The following is a 16,849-nucleotide window of genomic DNA, read 5'->3' as shown; positions in this document are numbered from 1 at the left end:
GTAAGTTTAGCCTTGTAAGTTTTCTAACTTTAACTATCTTTGAGTTCACTCTTTCTCCCCCAAATCTACTAAATACTCATGACTCTATGAAAACTGATTGCTGAATAGCCTTCATTTTCTTTTCACGTTGTTCAAAAGTCCACTAATTTCAAAGTATAAAGTTCTTCCATAAATTTTAGGGGGTATTAGTGAAATCAATCAATCAGGCAATGTGCAGGGACTGAGCACAGGACTGTGTACATGTCAGGAAAGTGCTCTACCACTGACTAAATCTCCAGCTACAAAATTATTTTGAACACAATAAGAGAAAACATGCATATCATTATCATCCATTAAAAGACTATTTCATATAATACCTAGTTTTCCAAGAATTCTTCTATCTAAAAAAAAAAAAAATCCTTTCTGCCGTTTTTCCCAACGTGCATGTTTCCTACCAGGCACAGCAGTTACTCTGAGTGTTCAGCACAAAGCTGAAACTATAGCTTTAAAATGGAAAACCAGGGTTTACACAAGGTACAGACATACACAGATGCACACGCAGGCTGTATGTGGACCTGCTTTTCACCTAAGACAATGAAGGCTCCCAACTCTGAAAAAATGCAATATTATAAAGAATTTGTTTTATCTTTTGATTCTGTTTTCCAAAATGAGTTTACCAAATGAAGGTTTTCCTTCCTTCCCTGCCTGCCCCTCTACCCCAGCTGCCAGCTTTACACACGTATGCATAAAGTACCAGGAGGTAAAGATGAGAGTGGCGGCGAGAGGAAGAAAACAAGGTCCACGCTGGGAACTGCAGAGTATGGTTGGGAGCGGAACACTCAATGCAGAGGTGAGTGGATCTTGGCACAGACTTCAAGGGAACAAAGACTGTGTTGGTGAAGTGGTGTGGGAGGATGGGAATCTGTACTCAGGAGAGACTCACAAGTAGCATGTGGGTTGGGGTGCAGCAAAGTGACCCTTAGGTCAGCAGAGTGGGAAGCAGCATCCCTGCCCATGACAGCCTGGCAGACAGGGGTGACCCAGTTGAGACAGCGGCCAAGATAGAAAGAGCCCAGGCTTTTGTGGACATTTTCCCAGGCAGAGCATCAGCCTGGTTTCTTTCAGACTGTTAGAAGTTTAGTTTTCTTGAAATGAGGTCTTTGTAAGTGTCACTGCATACCAAAAAATGGCAAAATAGTTTCTTTCTTTTCATGAAAACTTCCCCTGCAATCAGGTGCTTTCTATAGGTTTCATGTCCTGGGCAGCTTTGACACCAAGAAGCTGATCTTTATCATATGGTAGGGTATTCTCTACAAGCCATTGAAGGGGACATTTCCTACCCTGTATTTTAATACTTAGTAGGTAAAATGGAAATATTCCAGCTATGTAACTCCCAGCTGGGATCTTCTAGTTTTCACAACAGGCATGGAGCCTATTATTTATGGGAATCAGGCTGGCACCACAATAAAAACTCCAAACGACAGCACTTACTGACTTCCAGCCAGAACTGGATGGTGCTTTCCAGTCAGGACCTGACAGCCATGATGGTGGTGCTGGCACTGGGTCTCATGAGGTGGGGACTACAGTGGTTAGAAGGACAGATGTCCAGTGAAGAGGTTAGGTACTACTAGCATAAGGGGAGGGAGATCCAGTAGGCTCAGATAACAATAATAATAATTATTATTATTAATTAATTTATTTTTTACTTTTTCAAAACAAGGTTTTTCTGTGTAGTCCTGGCTGTCCTGGAACTCACTCTGTAGAGAAGACAGGCTTCGAGCTCAGAGAAATGCCTGTCTCTGCCTCCTGAGTGCTGGGATTAAAAGAGTGTGCCACCACCATCAGGAAGCTCAAATATTCTTAGCCTTTAGGAGAAATAAAACAACCACAACAACAAAAAACCTTATAGTTTGTGGGCTGGAGAGATGGTTCAGCCATTAAAGGCTGGACTTACAACAACAACAACAACAAAAACCCAAACCAAACCAAACAAACAAACAAACAAACAAACTCCATCAAAAACAAACAACCCTCCCCCCAAAACCAAAAACCTACATTTTGGGGAAATGTGGAGATGGCTCAGCAGTTTAGAGTGCTTGCTGCACAATCATGAGAAGCAGAGTTCAGATCTTAGCACTTGACACAAGCCAGGTATCCCACAAATGGCTATAACTCCAGCTCTAAGGGATCCAACCCCCTTTTAGTTCCCAAGACTGAAGAGTTGCTCATGTGCATATACGCATGCATAACACACTAAATAAATAAATTTTTAAAAATCTACATTTTTTTTTAATACAGGCTGGAAAGATGGCTCAAGAGTTAAAGTACATACTGCTCTTGCAGAACACCTGAGTTTGGTTCCTAGCTCTGATGGGGACTCACCACAGTCTGTAACTCCATGTCTTCTTCTGGCATCTGCAGGGTCCAGACATGAATGTGGTACACATATAGACAAAACACCCATACACATAAAATATTCTTCTAAAAATCTACAATATAAAAAATGTACTCTTCCTGCTTTCCACTGTGGCTGACAATCTTCAGTTTTGTGTTTTGGTAATACAAGGAGGCCAAGAGCAGTTCAAACAAAGCCCATCTGTAGGTTGGATTCAGTCGGCAGGCAGCTGGTTCTGGGCTCTGGATGTTTGCATGACACTGAGCTAAAGCTGCTGCCTGACTGGTTCTGCCCATTGGTCCCAGTTCTGCAGAAAGTTCATTTACAACCTCCCAGGTACCAGAGATGCTGCCTTCTTGGTCTGAAGAGCTTCCAGATGCCTAAGGCTGCATAACAGTCACACTTTCCCACGACTGGCTCTGAGCTGTGAGGCCCTTCTTTCAATGTGGCCCCCAGAGTAGCACACTATCTTTGGATGATGAAGATGCCTGGATTGTAGGAGCAGAGACTGTATTCTAACTCCTATGAGTGGATCTTTTTTGTGCCTTTTGCACCATGTCATAGAGAACCCTTTCATCTCTCACCTCAAATCTGTGGTCACTCCAAATCTCCAATGTTGTTCACGATGGCTCCTATCAAGCCATATCACTCCTGCTCTTATACAGTTGGTTACCCAACCCAAATATATGCCATTTCTTTTATCCTGTCTTCTTGTTTGGGCCAAAGGTATCATCTGCTGAGATAACCCTTAATTGCTGGCCTTGCCTTGGGTTAGTTAATCCACTTTAAAAAAAAAACAAAACAAAAAACAAAGCAACAACAACAAAAAACCCAAATGATAGCTCTGGAACGTTGCTAAATCATTAATAAAACTGTTGAATGGAAGATGGGCAGGCTAATGGACAGACAGCAGCCCAGTTCCAGAATTAAGGCATTACAGTTCTGGCTACAGTGAAGTTATCCATCTCTCCGGGTCCCATAGTTCTCACTCATGTATGCCAGGTGATCATGATACTTTGTCAAAGTTAAGATTTCTATTTGTAAGCTTCTAAGCTCTGAAAAAAATGTAATGTGTTTTTGACACCCTACTCTTGAGAACACATACTTCTCTGAAGTTTCAGGGGCTGTTTAATAATTTTAGCCTTATAGATTTACAAGGGATCCAGGCAACATTTCAAAAATCAGCCTTTAACCCTATTTGGAAACGAGGTAAATACACTGTCCTGTTCTAGTTTTCAGTGCACACATGTACACAGACACATCTCTTATGGCTCTGAGCTCTGCTCCAAATCTGCTGTAATGGTAGATGTGGGTGGCTTTGGATAAGGACTTTACTTGTAGGAGCCAATCTCCTTTCTTTTTGTTGCAGTCTCTGCCATGACATCCAGAAGATGGGTACATTATTATGAATGTGGATCTTCTAAGCACTTGGGACTCCTCCTTTAATCTTAAAGTACAAATTGTAAACTCAAATTTATCAGAAACCAACTTCCTAGGAAACTATTTTGGTTGCTCTTTCATGCCTTCCTTTTTTCTTTCTCAGAAAGTCATTTAAATTTTATTTACTTATCTGTTTGTTTTGAGACAGGTCTCACGTGTCCTAGGCTGGCCTTGGACTTGCTATGAAGCTGAAGGTAACCCTGAACTCCTGACACCCTGAGTCCACCTCTGGAGTGCTAGGACTACAGGTGTGAGTTACCATACCCTGTATAACTGAAATTTTAAAATTTCATTGTTAGAAACTTTCTATTTCTCAATTCTTTTCTCTTAGTACCTCCCACGGGTAGCACTTGTCCCCCTCATCTGCAGTTCTTGTACTGTGCTTCCCAAGTGTCTGGAGTACGGTTTATTTCCATTTTCTCCCACTCATATACAAACTCCAGCACAAACCCACCACTTTCTGCAATATTCAAAGGCATAACACATTCCTTCAAACTAAGGCACGAATCCTAAGAGGTACATTTTTGTGGTTCACTTCCGGTTTTCTAAAAGATGAGACTATCTGCCAGTTAACGTGGCTAATGTTTGCTGCCTATAGTAGAATGTGCTTTGAGTCAATATCAAACAGTATTACCCATTATAACTCTTTTTCTTGTAGGTCTGTTTAGAGGTCCCAATTCTCTTATTTCCCTTTGATTTTTCAAGACAGGATTTCCCTATGCAGCTCTGGCTGTCCTGTAGACCAGGCTAGCCTTAGACTCACAGAGATCCGCCTGCCTCTGCCTCCTGAATGCTGAGATTAAACACATGTACCACCAATGCTCAGCACAGAGGTCCCAATTCTTAAAGTATCATTCATCCCTTTCACCTGCAATTTGCTGCCATTCAGTCTACTTAATTAGCCCCCCACACACACAGTAATTATCCCTCCATAAGTGCTCAATCCCACCCTAAAGTGGTTTCCTTTTTTTTTGGTGCTGTAATTATCTGGTATGTCTTGACTTCTCGCTTGCAGAAACTCAGTTCTTAGTCTTCACACACAATTTTCCATGTAAAGACCTGAGACTATTAGCCTCAGTGGTGGATGAAGCCAACTACTAGGATGTATCTTGCTTGGCTGGTTTGCTCAAAGTAATGCTTCCTCTCTCTCCTCTTTGTTCCCTTTCCTATGTCTCTATTCCTACCTGTTCCTTCAAAGACTACTCTTTAATTGCTCCACAGAAGGCTATCTATGGTTATACATTGGATCAGCCCACCCCTTGCATCGGTTCTAATTGTTCCCTTGCCTCTGCTACAGACCGGGCCCTATTCTCTCTCCTTTCACAGTTCTGTGCATGCTCTCTCTGCCTGTCTTCTCTGTGTGCCTGTGCCTGCATGTGCATATCCTACACTCTGCCATATGGAAGCATCTGTCATTCTCACATGTAATGGGCTTTCATAGCCCGGTCCATGAGCAAACAGTGTCCTCTCCCTTGGAATATCTTATTCATATTTATATTCCTAGTGGCTAGGATGGTGCCTGGCACATGGCAGGAAAGCTGCAGACGTTGACAAATGCATAATTGATTGTGCATGGTGGAATATAACACATGGTGTGGTTTGGTTTTCTTTCTGCAGTGTAGGGAGAAGGGCAGAAAATAATCAAAGGTCTGTCCTGGAAGAAGAGTTCAGGATCCCACTGGACAAGAAAGAACCTGGATTGTTAGAGCTTTAGAAAGAAGGGTCATTTTTGAAGCTGTGTGAATTTGGAGCAGGATCTTGTGATGATATTAAAGGCACATGTCTCTTAGATATATACCAAATATTTATGTACCTGTCAGCTGAAAATGAAAGCAAATCTCACTCGTGACAGAAGAGGTATACAACTATATTATCTTAGGAATACCAGTTCTCTCCAAATATTGATACTTCCAGAGAGTAGAGATGGCAAATGCCACTGAGACTATTGCTCTACTGAAGTGGACATTTAGTCCAGAAAGCTACCATCTGCTTGATTCAGGGTGAACTCCTCCTAAGGGGCACATTTCATATGGTGAAGGAACCTTTTCCCTGAAGTAAGTTCTCTGACAAGGAGAATGAAAGCCCTTGGCTCTAATGGTTGTAGGAACTTCTATCAGCAGACCACAGTTTCACTTTGGAATCTTTAGTTGGCTTGGGAACTCTAAACATAACATGTGACAAGCTTCCTGCTTACTGTTCTCTAGGCCCAGGAACAGGCCCTACTTGCCTGTGAGCGATAGGAGAGGAAGACGGTAGGTGAGCTGGCTCTCACTACTCAGTGGTGCAGTGGCTACAGGATGAAGGTACGCTTGGCAGATTTGGTTCAGCCCACTGAGGAGGTTACAGGAAAGCCCACAAGCCACAAAAGGGCTGGGCACCATTGCAGGGTGCTTTCTACACACGGCCCTACTGTGTTCACATATTTTTTTTTTAATTATGGGAGACAATGATATTTTTTTCAGTCTTCTTTGTGCCTCTGCCACGCAGTTCCAACTGTTTGATCAATTATCCAAGAGAACCTCACACATTTGATATTGACCTTAAGCTAGATTTACTGCTAAAAAGTGAAACAAAAAAGCCCAAAAGACAAATTTGTTTGGGCAGTGCTTCCAATCCACAATTAATCAGAAGTGCATTTTTTTCTAAACATTCCAGAGTCAAATTGACCCTTAACTGTCCACATTTCTACTATTAGTTAAAATTTACATAAAACTGGATCCCAATCAAATTTATTCTAAGGAAGTTAATTATCAACAAGGGAGAGAATGGGGATGTAGAAACAACTAAGTCATTTCACTGTCTCTCTGCTTTGGTTGTCATTAGGCAGTCTAGTTGTCATGGGTCAGTGTGTGGTCACTACACAAAAGAAGCAAGTGCTCCCACCTCAAGGATTTACAAAGGTCTGAACTAAATGGTCACTCTTGACACCTGGAGAGGGGGTGACACTGAGAAGAAATTAGTATCTTGTCACAACTTAGTAGTTAGTTCACAACTGTAATCTACGTATTAGAAGCAAAACAAAGACTCAGGATAGTTATGTAAAAAAGCCTGGCTGACAAGGAAATTCTTATTGTTCAACTCTGGCCTTGCATCTCCGGAACAGGTATCTGTAATTCTTCCAGATATTTGGTCTTTAAGTGAAGTTTTTTTTCTGTGGCAGCAGACACAAACTGTTTCCTTCCTTAATGAGTCTGGGTTCACACCAACACAGCTGTGCTAAGGGATATACTGCCTGACTTTAGGGGAAACAACAACAAGAACAACAACACATATACACACACACCCCTCCCAATGCCAAACATTTAGAGCCAGAGTTCCTCAACATGCACTGGAGATTTCAGGGCTTCAGGGCCACTTGGCTTGAGCAGCTGGAAATGAGAACCTTTCCTCAATGACTAAGACATCATAAAAGCTGAGAGGTCACACTTTTCTGCCAAAGCAGAACTTTCTTTGACTGTGGAAAGAAAGCAGGAATGAGTGGCCACAGAGCCGCAAGTAACCAGAGAACCCTATCAAACCCTTTCCAAGCTGTGCGACTCCCTTGTAGTAGTCAATCATTTGCTCTGCAAACTGCCACAGAAGGTGAGGGATTACAGGGTGACCCAGGCTTCTCTGCCTCTCAGTTCTTCCTTGGTCAGCAGCAAACTAATGGTGGAGGGCTGCTAGAATACACACACAGGAAGAACAAAATATATGCACACATGAGCTATGGCATATGAATTGCAGAATGCTATTGATGTCAGCTGATGAGTTGAAAGCTTATAGATTTATTATCAAATTAGTACTCTATAATTTAGAATGTTAAAAATCAAAGCAAATAATTTAAAATTTAACACTCCTTTACTTTGAGAGATGGTATGTAGCAAACATTGGAAGGCAGTAAAAAAACAGAGAGTGCTTTATACTTCAGGACTTTTCTAGGCACTTTCTTCCTCTCTTGAAAAGGAGTACCACATGCTTGTTCCCCATTGGTCAAGTTAAGTCACTAGCACTGGATCAAGATACATCCAAGGCACTGCTGATGACCTTACCCCTTAGGGGTCTGCACAGGGCTTGTAGGGTATGGTGGCACCTACACCTCTTGCCTATCCACTGTCTACTGGGCAGCCCTGGACGGACCCTCTAGCATGCTCTTCTAAGATGAGAATCCTGAGGTACATGTGTCCTGGAACTCTGAGCAGCTTCTTTGGGGGTCACCTAGAATGCCACTGCTATCACAGCTGACTCTTGGGTCCATCACAGGCACCCTCGTGGACCTGAACATGTACAGGAGTCATGTAATATATATACCTCCCAGAGCACTGAATCTTGGGTCCTCTGCTGAGTGTCACCTGTGCTCCTCTCATTCTCCAATCTCTCTGAAGTATGTTCTCCTTGGAGAGGGCCCCCTTATCCTGAATCTTGTTCACCCCAACTCTCAGTCTCTCTTGCTCTCAGAAGATAAGGGACTGATTAGCCTGTGCGCTCTTTAGGTGTCATCTAGGTCTCTAAAACGTGTTAACAAGGACTGGGTTCCTAGAGCCCTGCTATGCTGCAGTGGCCCTAGCTTCTAGCACTGGAGTTGGCAGACAGGCCACAAGAACTGTGTGTTTGGTAAATGAAGGCATGCCATTAGCACTCATAATTAGGACTGTTTAGAATAGTCAGTGGTTTTGAAAATTCAAATATAAGACTATGTCAATGAAGCAGCAAATTCCAAACAACAGCTATAACACTGGAGCAGTTCAGATGCTCCCCAAAGCGCACTGAGGACTTCAATGTTCTAGTGAGCCTTACAGGAGCAGCTGGCACAAGCTCACACAAACAGCTGTGAAACCTAGTGAGGATGTTTAAAGTACAAAATCTCCCTTTTCTCTTCCCCATTTCCTCATTTTTATTATATTCCTTATTTCTGACTTGAGTATTAGCAGTTCTGCAGACAGAAATAGTTACATGATCAAAATTTTTTTCTGACATGACTACAACTGTATACAAATTTGTGTAAATCATTTGATTAACTGTTTTAGATATTTATTTGACTAACAAATTAATTAATTAAGAGAAAAATATTTAAAACTTTATGATGATCAATATAATAGGTTTTGTTATTATTTTTCCTCTTTATACTAAATTGTCCTCTAAGATATCAAATCATCTATTTTATGAGCTATTTTTGAGTACTGGCACTCACACTCATGATGCGATTTCCTTGAGGATTTTAAGGAGATACTGATCATTATCTTTTCAACCCTTAAAAATACTGCTTTCCCTAAATCTGACTGCTCCAAAGGCACATAGCTAATGTTCAGCAAAATGACAAAACATTTATTTTGTGATTTGTTTGATAAGGGAAGAGGGTGTGACAAGATTAAAAAAAAATCAAAGTGGACTTCTACAAAATAGGATGTTCTTGTTTTTAAAGGACCTTTGTTGCCTCAGCCCAGTATCCTTGACTGACAGGTGTCTAGCTCATCCCAGGTCATATACCAACTGACAGACCAGTTGTTGGACAGGTCTTTCTCATTTTTGCCAAGAAGGTCCTATAAGCTGCAGTTTATGTGAAATATAAACTCCATGCTGGAGGTGGAAAGGGCAGCAGCTATAGGTTACATCTGGGGTGTTCTGGAAGTCTCTGCAGAGAGTGCCGCTTCCAAACACTCCCCACCAGCCAGGACAAAGCATGAGTGTGTGCTGGAGGGAACAATGCAGCCTGGCCCCAGGGGAGGGACCAGATGGGACCTAATAGCTCTTTTCTACTACTAATTTCTATGATAATTTTAAGTTGCCACATGGCATATGTACTTTTTAAAATCTAAAGGCAGGATATTATTCAACCGAATGACCAATATTTTAATGAAAGGTATGTCACAAACTGTATCTCTTTACATGTTATTTCTCACTCTCCCGCTACCCACTAATAATATGTCACTTACAATCAGGCTGGGAGAAGTCTATGGAGAGGTCAAATAGAATGTGTTTTTGATCGTTGATACCAATTAGAAACAAAGAAATTCTAAGTTTTATTAGGAAGTTAGACGGTTTTTGTAGTGGTTTTATGAGGTCACTCATCTTCATCTTTTTCTTATAGTTGGAGATCACATGTGGATTTAGGGGCTATACATATCAATTATTGCTTGAAAGAAAAATTAGAAACATGAAATTTCTCCTGTTTTTCAGAGATGAGAACAGGAATTAAAAGAGGAAATATTAATGATTGGAGAAAATTGTAAAAAATTTTCTTTCCACTCTTAGTGATGAATCCAGATACAACTTGATTCAGGGACTCCCTTCCCTCTCTCCTCTGCCAGGTGTAATTTCTCCTTCCTCTATCCACCAGAACTCTCTGCATTTCTCAGGTGCTGTGTACAGTTTTTGATTTATTAGTCATTTCATTTGCTTTTGCTTTCTGGTGCTCTGAATGAGAATTGCAGTGGTTTGCTACATATTCCTCTTTCTTTACAGTGGACTTTGACTCGAAAAAGGAGAGACTGAGTCTGGGAAAAGTCCCAGAAGCCATGAGCTTGAGCATGACAGTCACGGCCTCTCAGACAAAGACTCCTGAACAAACTAGGAAAACAAACTATGTTCAATGCAGCCCCATATCATTGTACTTCATAGACATCAACAAACAGCAGCACAGCCTGGGCCTGAAGCCCACTTACCTCTCCTGAAAGTTCTCCAGGAATCTCACCCTGGGGAGGGTTAATAAGTTACATATTCACAGCAAAAAGATACAAGCTTTGATAGAGTGGGATGAGGCACTTCACCGCCCTGCTGGCATTGATGCACGTGGCACAGATAAGGCTTGGCAGCAGCTTCCCACTCACGATGGCTCCGTCGAACAGAGGCCCAAAGAATGGAACCTGAAATTCATAACAGAAAAACTATGTTCAGAACCAGGCTTGGCTTTATTTTGCTAGATACATTTCCACCATGTGGGCAAACCACAGTGTTCGTGGATGTCTTTCTTTTCTCTTCCTTTCCCCTCTATTAGAATTTCATTAATTCTACTCATTAACATGGAGGTTATTGGCTCAGTGATATTTGGGACTGGAGCTAGCTAGTAACTCTTATATATGCGTACAATTTCTCTTGGTTTTTCACAATATTATATGATAGACCTTTGTGAAGAACACACATAAAACCTCTGCTATAAGCTAACTCAAAGTTTATTACAGATTTCAGAAAACAAACAGTTAAACACATACCGTATATGATGTGTAAAATAGATGATAATGCAGAGAAGAGCAAAGGGCTTTTGGGTGGATGTGTATCTCCAATTACATCACAATGAGAGGGATGGCTTTAATGGAAATGTTTCATTAAAAGTCTGTAGGAATTGGAAGAATGAACCAGGATCTATGAGGACAATGGATGGAAGAATATTCCATGAAGAACAGCAGGTGTCTAGCTTGTATTAAGAATAGAATTAGTGTGTTTAAAAACAGCAAAGGCAGGAGAGTCACAGTTGCCAGAGCCAAATTGTAGAAGGAAGACCAAAAGGGCGAGAAGTGGGGCAGGAAACAAGAAGAACTTTGTAGAAAATTGTAATAATTCTCAATTTCTACTCTAAGGAAGTCAGAAACCTTCTAGAAGGTTTTAGGGAAGTGGAAAACAACATCTATTAAATGAGAAAAGTAAGATGATCATTTCAGAAAATAGCTTTAAAATAAGTGTTTCATGCCAGGCATTGATGGCCCACTTCTTTAATCCCAGCACTTAGGAGGCAGAGGCAGGTGGATCTCTGTGAGTTTGAGGCCAGCCTGATCTATAGAGTTCCAGGATAGGCTCCAAGCCTACACAGATAAACCCTGACTCAAAAAACCAAATCAAACCAAACAAACAAATGTTTCATTAAATTCAAATTTTATTTATAAAAATTTCTTAGCTATTAAATAAAAAGGAACTTCATTAAAGTATTTGTTGGACATTTGAGTATCTTCACTCTTGCAGCCTGCTGCTCATATATTTTGTCCTGTTTTATTGTTTTGTGTTGCATAAAGTTTCCTTGCCACTTTGCAGGACAAACCCCTTCACACCACCCCCCGCCCCAAACCAAATACAAAAAGCAGTTTGCACTAACATCTACTAAACTATGGCAGGAGTGAAATACTGGAAAGTGGTATGTGAGAGTCAATGAGAAGAAAACTTTCATTAGTGAATTTGCCAGGACAGGAGAGAAAGAAAGGGGCGAATATGTGGATATTATGAGTTGGAAGGAAATAATCAAAACTGTTAATATTTTAGTTGTTACATTATTATATAATTATAATAAAGAGTCTGTGGGAAATGATCAAAACATCAACAGATATAGAATGGACTCACAAAACCTACTTTTCTACCCTCAGCAACAACTGATAAGAAAATAAAATGACAGCATAAAAAATGACAGCATAATTATTATCATTATTTTATTACATCATAAAATATGAACTACAGAGGTCTTATAGGTTTTACAGAGGAAAAAAAATCACAAAACCTTCAGAGAAGTAATCTAAGTACATGAGATGATCTTTTCTGCCATATCTGACAAGAAGACTCTATATCACCATCACTTCCTCTTATAGACTCATTCATTCAAGGACTGTGTCTGGTTTAGCCTGAACAGTTACACAGAGATGATGGAGGTTAAGGGAAGTAGACATTCCTTAGGAAGAATGGGGTAGGGGCTTACTTTAGTTGTAGGAAAGCATGTTGTAAGCTGTGGCATAAGATGAGATAAGATCCTAGAGCAGTTCATACAGGCCCCATGGAGCCAAAGGGAGGAGTCACATCTACTTGGGACCTAAGAGCCTGGAGTTGGTGATGTTGACTTGTGATGCGTGGCATATTCCAGGAACCAGTGACCCCCAAGAGGGTGGTAATTCTTCTGTAATTAGAAAACTGAAATCTAGGCCTAAGGCATGGCCTTCCACTTTACTCTTGTTCCCCTGTTCTTCTGATGTTTGATTTCTTTGGAGAAGTTAATGCAGTAGTACTCCCGTTCTCTTCAATGGCTACTGGCTACATTGGGCTCTGGGATCACGGAGCACTGCTAGACAGTAAAGGAGGGTCTGGATGAGAGGCCCTACCCTAGGAAAACAGTGCTGCTGCTGCATGGTGGGGACAGGGAACAGAGAGCTCCGGGGCACCACCTCCTGGTCCCATACTCAATGGTAAAGTTAATGAAAGGCTACATTCAGAGTTCTGATCAGAACCTGGATTCCAATGTTTCATCTATCTAAATCTGAACAACTCCTGAGTGTCTTATCCTAGTATAATGACCAAAGTCTAGGTATTAAGATTTTCCATGACTGTTAACAAACTGGCTTTCCTTACTAGCTAGCTGCAAGATGAAAGATAGCTATGGAGCTCCTGCCATGTCGTCCTTGACTAAATGATACACAGCTCTGGCTGAGAGGAAGCACATGCCTAGAAATTACAGCCCAAGCTAATTTATACCCATCAGGCTGGGGTGCAAAGCAGGACATTTTCACATCCAAGCTTTCTTATTGGCCAACTGTGAACACAAAGGCAGCTTTTTGCTGAGAAGTAGTGATCCCAAAGTTCATGGCACCTGATATCACTGTCAAGTACATCAGCCTAAGGGTTTAACTAGCTGCAAGGGTGACGACACTATTTGGGACAAATCTCCATTTGATACATAAGAACTAATCTCCCAAGGACTCAGCTGGAACATTTTGATGCTTTCAACTGGAGCTGGCAAATGCTTCACAGACAACCGTGAGCTTTTAGAATCAGACTATTGCTATGCATGGGTTTACTGAGATCCAGTCCATGCTGAAAACTGTCTTCCTTCCTAATCAGCCAGTTATACAGCCCAATGCTGCCGGTATCGCACTCATAACAAAGATGGCCATGATTTTTGTGTCTGGCTTTTTGGCATTGACTTTATCATAAGAGAAGACAGTAATGTAATGTAAAGGATTTGGATTTGAGTTTCTGCTGAACATCTCATATTTGTCTTTGGTGTGGCTATAGGATGAATACTCTGAAGCACACACATATGAAAAGTCCTTCATTATTATGCATCTACATACAGAGGCTACAGATGTATTATTTTTAGATGATCCTTGAAAGTTAGGTGGCCAGAGACCAAAACGACAAAGTCAGGTAGAGAGAACACATGCTTTTCTACTAGGAGAATACCTGCTTACAGCACAGAATGATGGGGGAAGAGAAATGATCTGAGAGGTCAAGAGCAATTGCCATAATGAGCACAATCGCCATGAAGCAGTAAGTGTACGGGAAGGATCACCGCAACCGTGAGTTGGGGAATAACTTTAGATGTAGAGGTTACAGAGAGGGTTATTAGGAGCATCTGCGTGTGTGGGAAAGAGCACGTGGACAGTTGTCAGTCGCTTGACAGATCGAAACAGCTTTCCCCATAAATGCTTGGTCAAGAATAACCCCCCCTCAACCCCCAAGAGGCTCCAGCTGCTCTAAAGGAGAATGCTTCACCTGGACTTCAACAGAGCTTTGAGGGGGTTGATTAGAACAACAAATAACACGTTTTTCCACATCTTTCACCAATCTTCTACGCAAACCTAAAACAAAAGGTACTTATAAACAATGATGAAAGGATCACATACCATTTGGAGAATAAAGAAGCATCAATAAGAGAGGTCAAAAGGGTGAAGTAACTTCTAGGAAACCAGAGGCCATGCAGACCAGGGCCTGGTCCTGCTCTAGGGATGCCCAAGAGTAGGACATCCAGGACTTGCTGGTACAGTCAGAACACACCTCCTATAAGCACCTTCCTGAGAGCTACGACCCAATGTCTGGTCACAGCTTTCCCCTTGGGAACGTCTACAATCCCTCAGGAATTATGAGCTGGAAGGGAGCAGCTGCACTTCTGTATCTGTACCTGAGATACTGAAGTGAGAGACAGAGAAGTCAATTGAAATATTATTAGAAGACAATTTGTCGGTTTAGGGAAAAATTTTTGTGGAAAGTGCAACATAATATATTTGTAGCACTTTGCACATGTGGTTCAGGGCAGGATGTGGCAAGGGGACACAGGGATATCTTCAAGAGAATACAGCTCTCTTTAGGGGAAACTCTCTAAGGACTGCGCTGCTCAGAAAATGGCTTGCTGAATTTGAGCTAGTTTCCTGAAAGACGAAAGAAAACAGATTTAAACTATTTCACAGAGCCTGGGGTAGTCACAGTAAATAATTTTCAAGTAATGAGCAAGTCCTGTTGGGAAGCAACATGACACCTCAATGAACATCTTATAAAAAAGCTGACTACTTAATTTGTCCTACATACATAATGAATGTATGTTTTAATTCATTAAGAGATTGTATTAACCACAGACCAGGAGTTTTAAAAACTCAAGAACATCTGAGTAGATGTCTCCCAACTCTTCTCTATCCCCATTTTACAGAGAAATGATGAAGACTGGAGTGGCTTGCTGCTTTTCTCAAGGTCATCAAAGTCAAAATAGTGGTCCAGACTCCACTGTGACCCAAGAGGCTCTGCATGCACGGCCTGCCAGCCCACTTCTCTGATGCTGGTCACATAGGATGTTTCCTGTATTCACTACTGAAGCTCAGACTACCTCAGGTCTTTGTCCTTTCTGTCCTTCCTGCTTCATACTTGATGAGATCTGGAATACCTGCTCCACTGGGTCCCAGCTCAATTATCATAACCCAGGGAGCCTCTCTGTCCACAGAATCACTGTGCAATACTTCCCTTTATCTCTGATCACTTTCATTACCTGAAGCTGACTGATACTGCTAGCCTAGCTTCTGATTAGTGATAGCATGGTATATTCTTCATTAGCACTTATTTAAAGGTCTTTGCTAGATGGCTTATTGTTTGGCCTTGTCTTCCTCTTTTTTTTTTTTTTTTTTGCACCTTGATAATGTCTGTGTTTTTTTTCCTATTGCTAAGATTGAACCTGGGGCTTGTTCATGCTATTAAGTTTGTACTTTGTGTATGAGCTATACCTCCAGTCTTTTAATTCAATATTTAGAATAGTGATTATAAAGTTCTTGATAGTGATAATTAATATGTGCTGTGTTATTTTAGTTTTCGTTTTGGTCTTCCACTTCTATCTTCTCTGGTTTTATCTGAAAGTTCTTATGATTTTATCTTTCTTCTCATTTATCATATCAATTACAATTCATATTTTAAACATTTATTTATTTATTTATTTGAGGCAGGGTTTCCTCTGATGGCCCAGGCTGTCCTGGAACTCGCTCTGTAGACCAGGTTGGTCTTGAACTCACAGAGATCCCCCTGACTCTGCCTCCCAAGTGGTTGGATTAAAGGCTTGCATCACCCACTGCCCAACCCTTAAGCACTTTTTTAGAGGTTGCCCCACATTTAAAATACTTCCATAATTATTCAAAATGCCCCCTTTAAATAACACTATGAGAGCCGGGCGGTGGTGGCGCACGCCTTTAATCCCAGCACTTGGGAGGCAGAGGCAGGTGGATCTCTGTGAGTTCGAGACCAGCCTGGTCTACAAGAGCTAGTTCCAGGACAGGCTCCAAAACTACAGAGAAACCCTGTCTCGAAAAAAAACAAACAAACAAAAAAAACAAACAAAAAAAAACACTTTGAGAGGCCCATCCCCAAACCCTTGGTCCCATCCTTATGTCATTGTTGCCGTCTGTCACTTAGAATTATTGTTGCTATTATTATGTGAAACATACTACTAACTGTTAGATCAATTAACAAGAAAAGTGAAGTACTTTTTTTTTCTTTTTGGGTTTTTTTTTTCTTCCAAGACAGGGTTTATCTATCTAGCCCTGGTTGTTCTGGAACTCGCTTTGTAATCAGGCTGGCCTCAAACTCAGAGATCCGCCTGCCTTTGCCTCTTGAGTGCTGGGATTAAAGGTGTGTGCCAACACTGCCCATCAAAGCATTTCATTTTACCTTCATTTATTCCTTCTCTAAAGTTATTCTTTTTTATGTAGATGCATGCATCTTCTTTTTGTATATGTGGTGTTATTTGTTTGGGTATGTGTACATGAACATATATGAAGGCCAGAGGCCAATGTATATCATCATCTCTTGAACCTGGAGCTCACTGACTTGACTACC

At 41.2% G+C, this 16,849-nt stretch overlaps 1 protein-coding gene across 3 annotated transcripts in view; it reads right to left on the bottom strand.

The window, feature by feature from the left end:
* Window positions 1–16,849, bottom strand: part of Ralgapa2 (Ral GTPase activating protein catalytic subunit alpha 2) — a 272,467-nt gene that overhangs the window by 64,573 nt on the left and 191,045 nt on the right. For all 3 annotated transcript variants that reach the window (XM_057780304.1, XM_057780305.1, XM_057780306.1), the window contains one exon: window positions 10,529–10,656. In XM_057780304.1, the coding sequence (XP_057636287.1) occupies window positions 10,529–10,656 (128 nt within the window). The remainder of the gene's footprint in view (window positions 1–10,528; window positions 10,657–16,849) is intronic.

The sequence above is a fragment of the Chionomys nivalis genome, chromosome 9 (genome assembly GCF_950005125.1).
Source record: "Chionomys nivalis chromosome 9, mChiNiv1.1, whole genome shotgun sequence".
NCBI lineage: Eukaryota > Metazoa > Chordata > Mammalia > Rodentia > Cricetidae > Chionomys > Chionomys nivalis.
The sequence above is the reverse complement of the archived record's forward strand: the minus strand, read 5'-3'. Positions and strand labels throughout refer to the sequence as shown.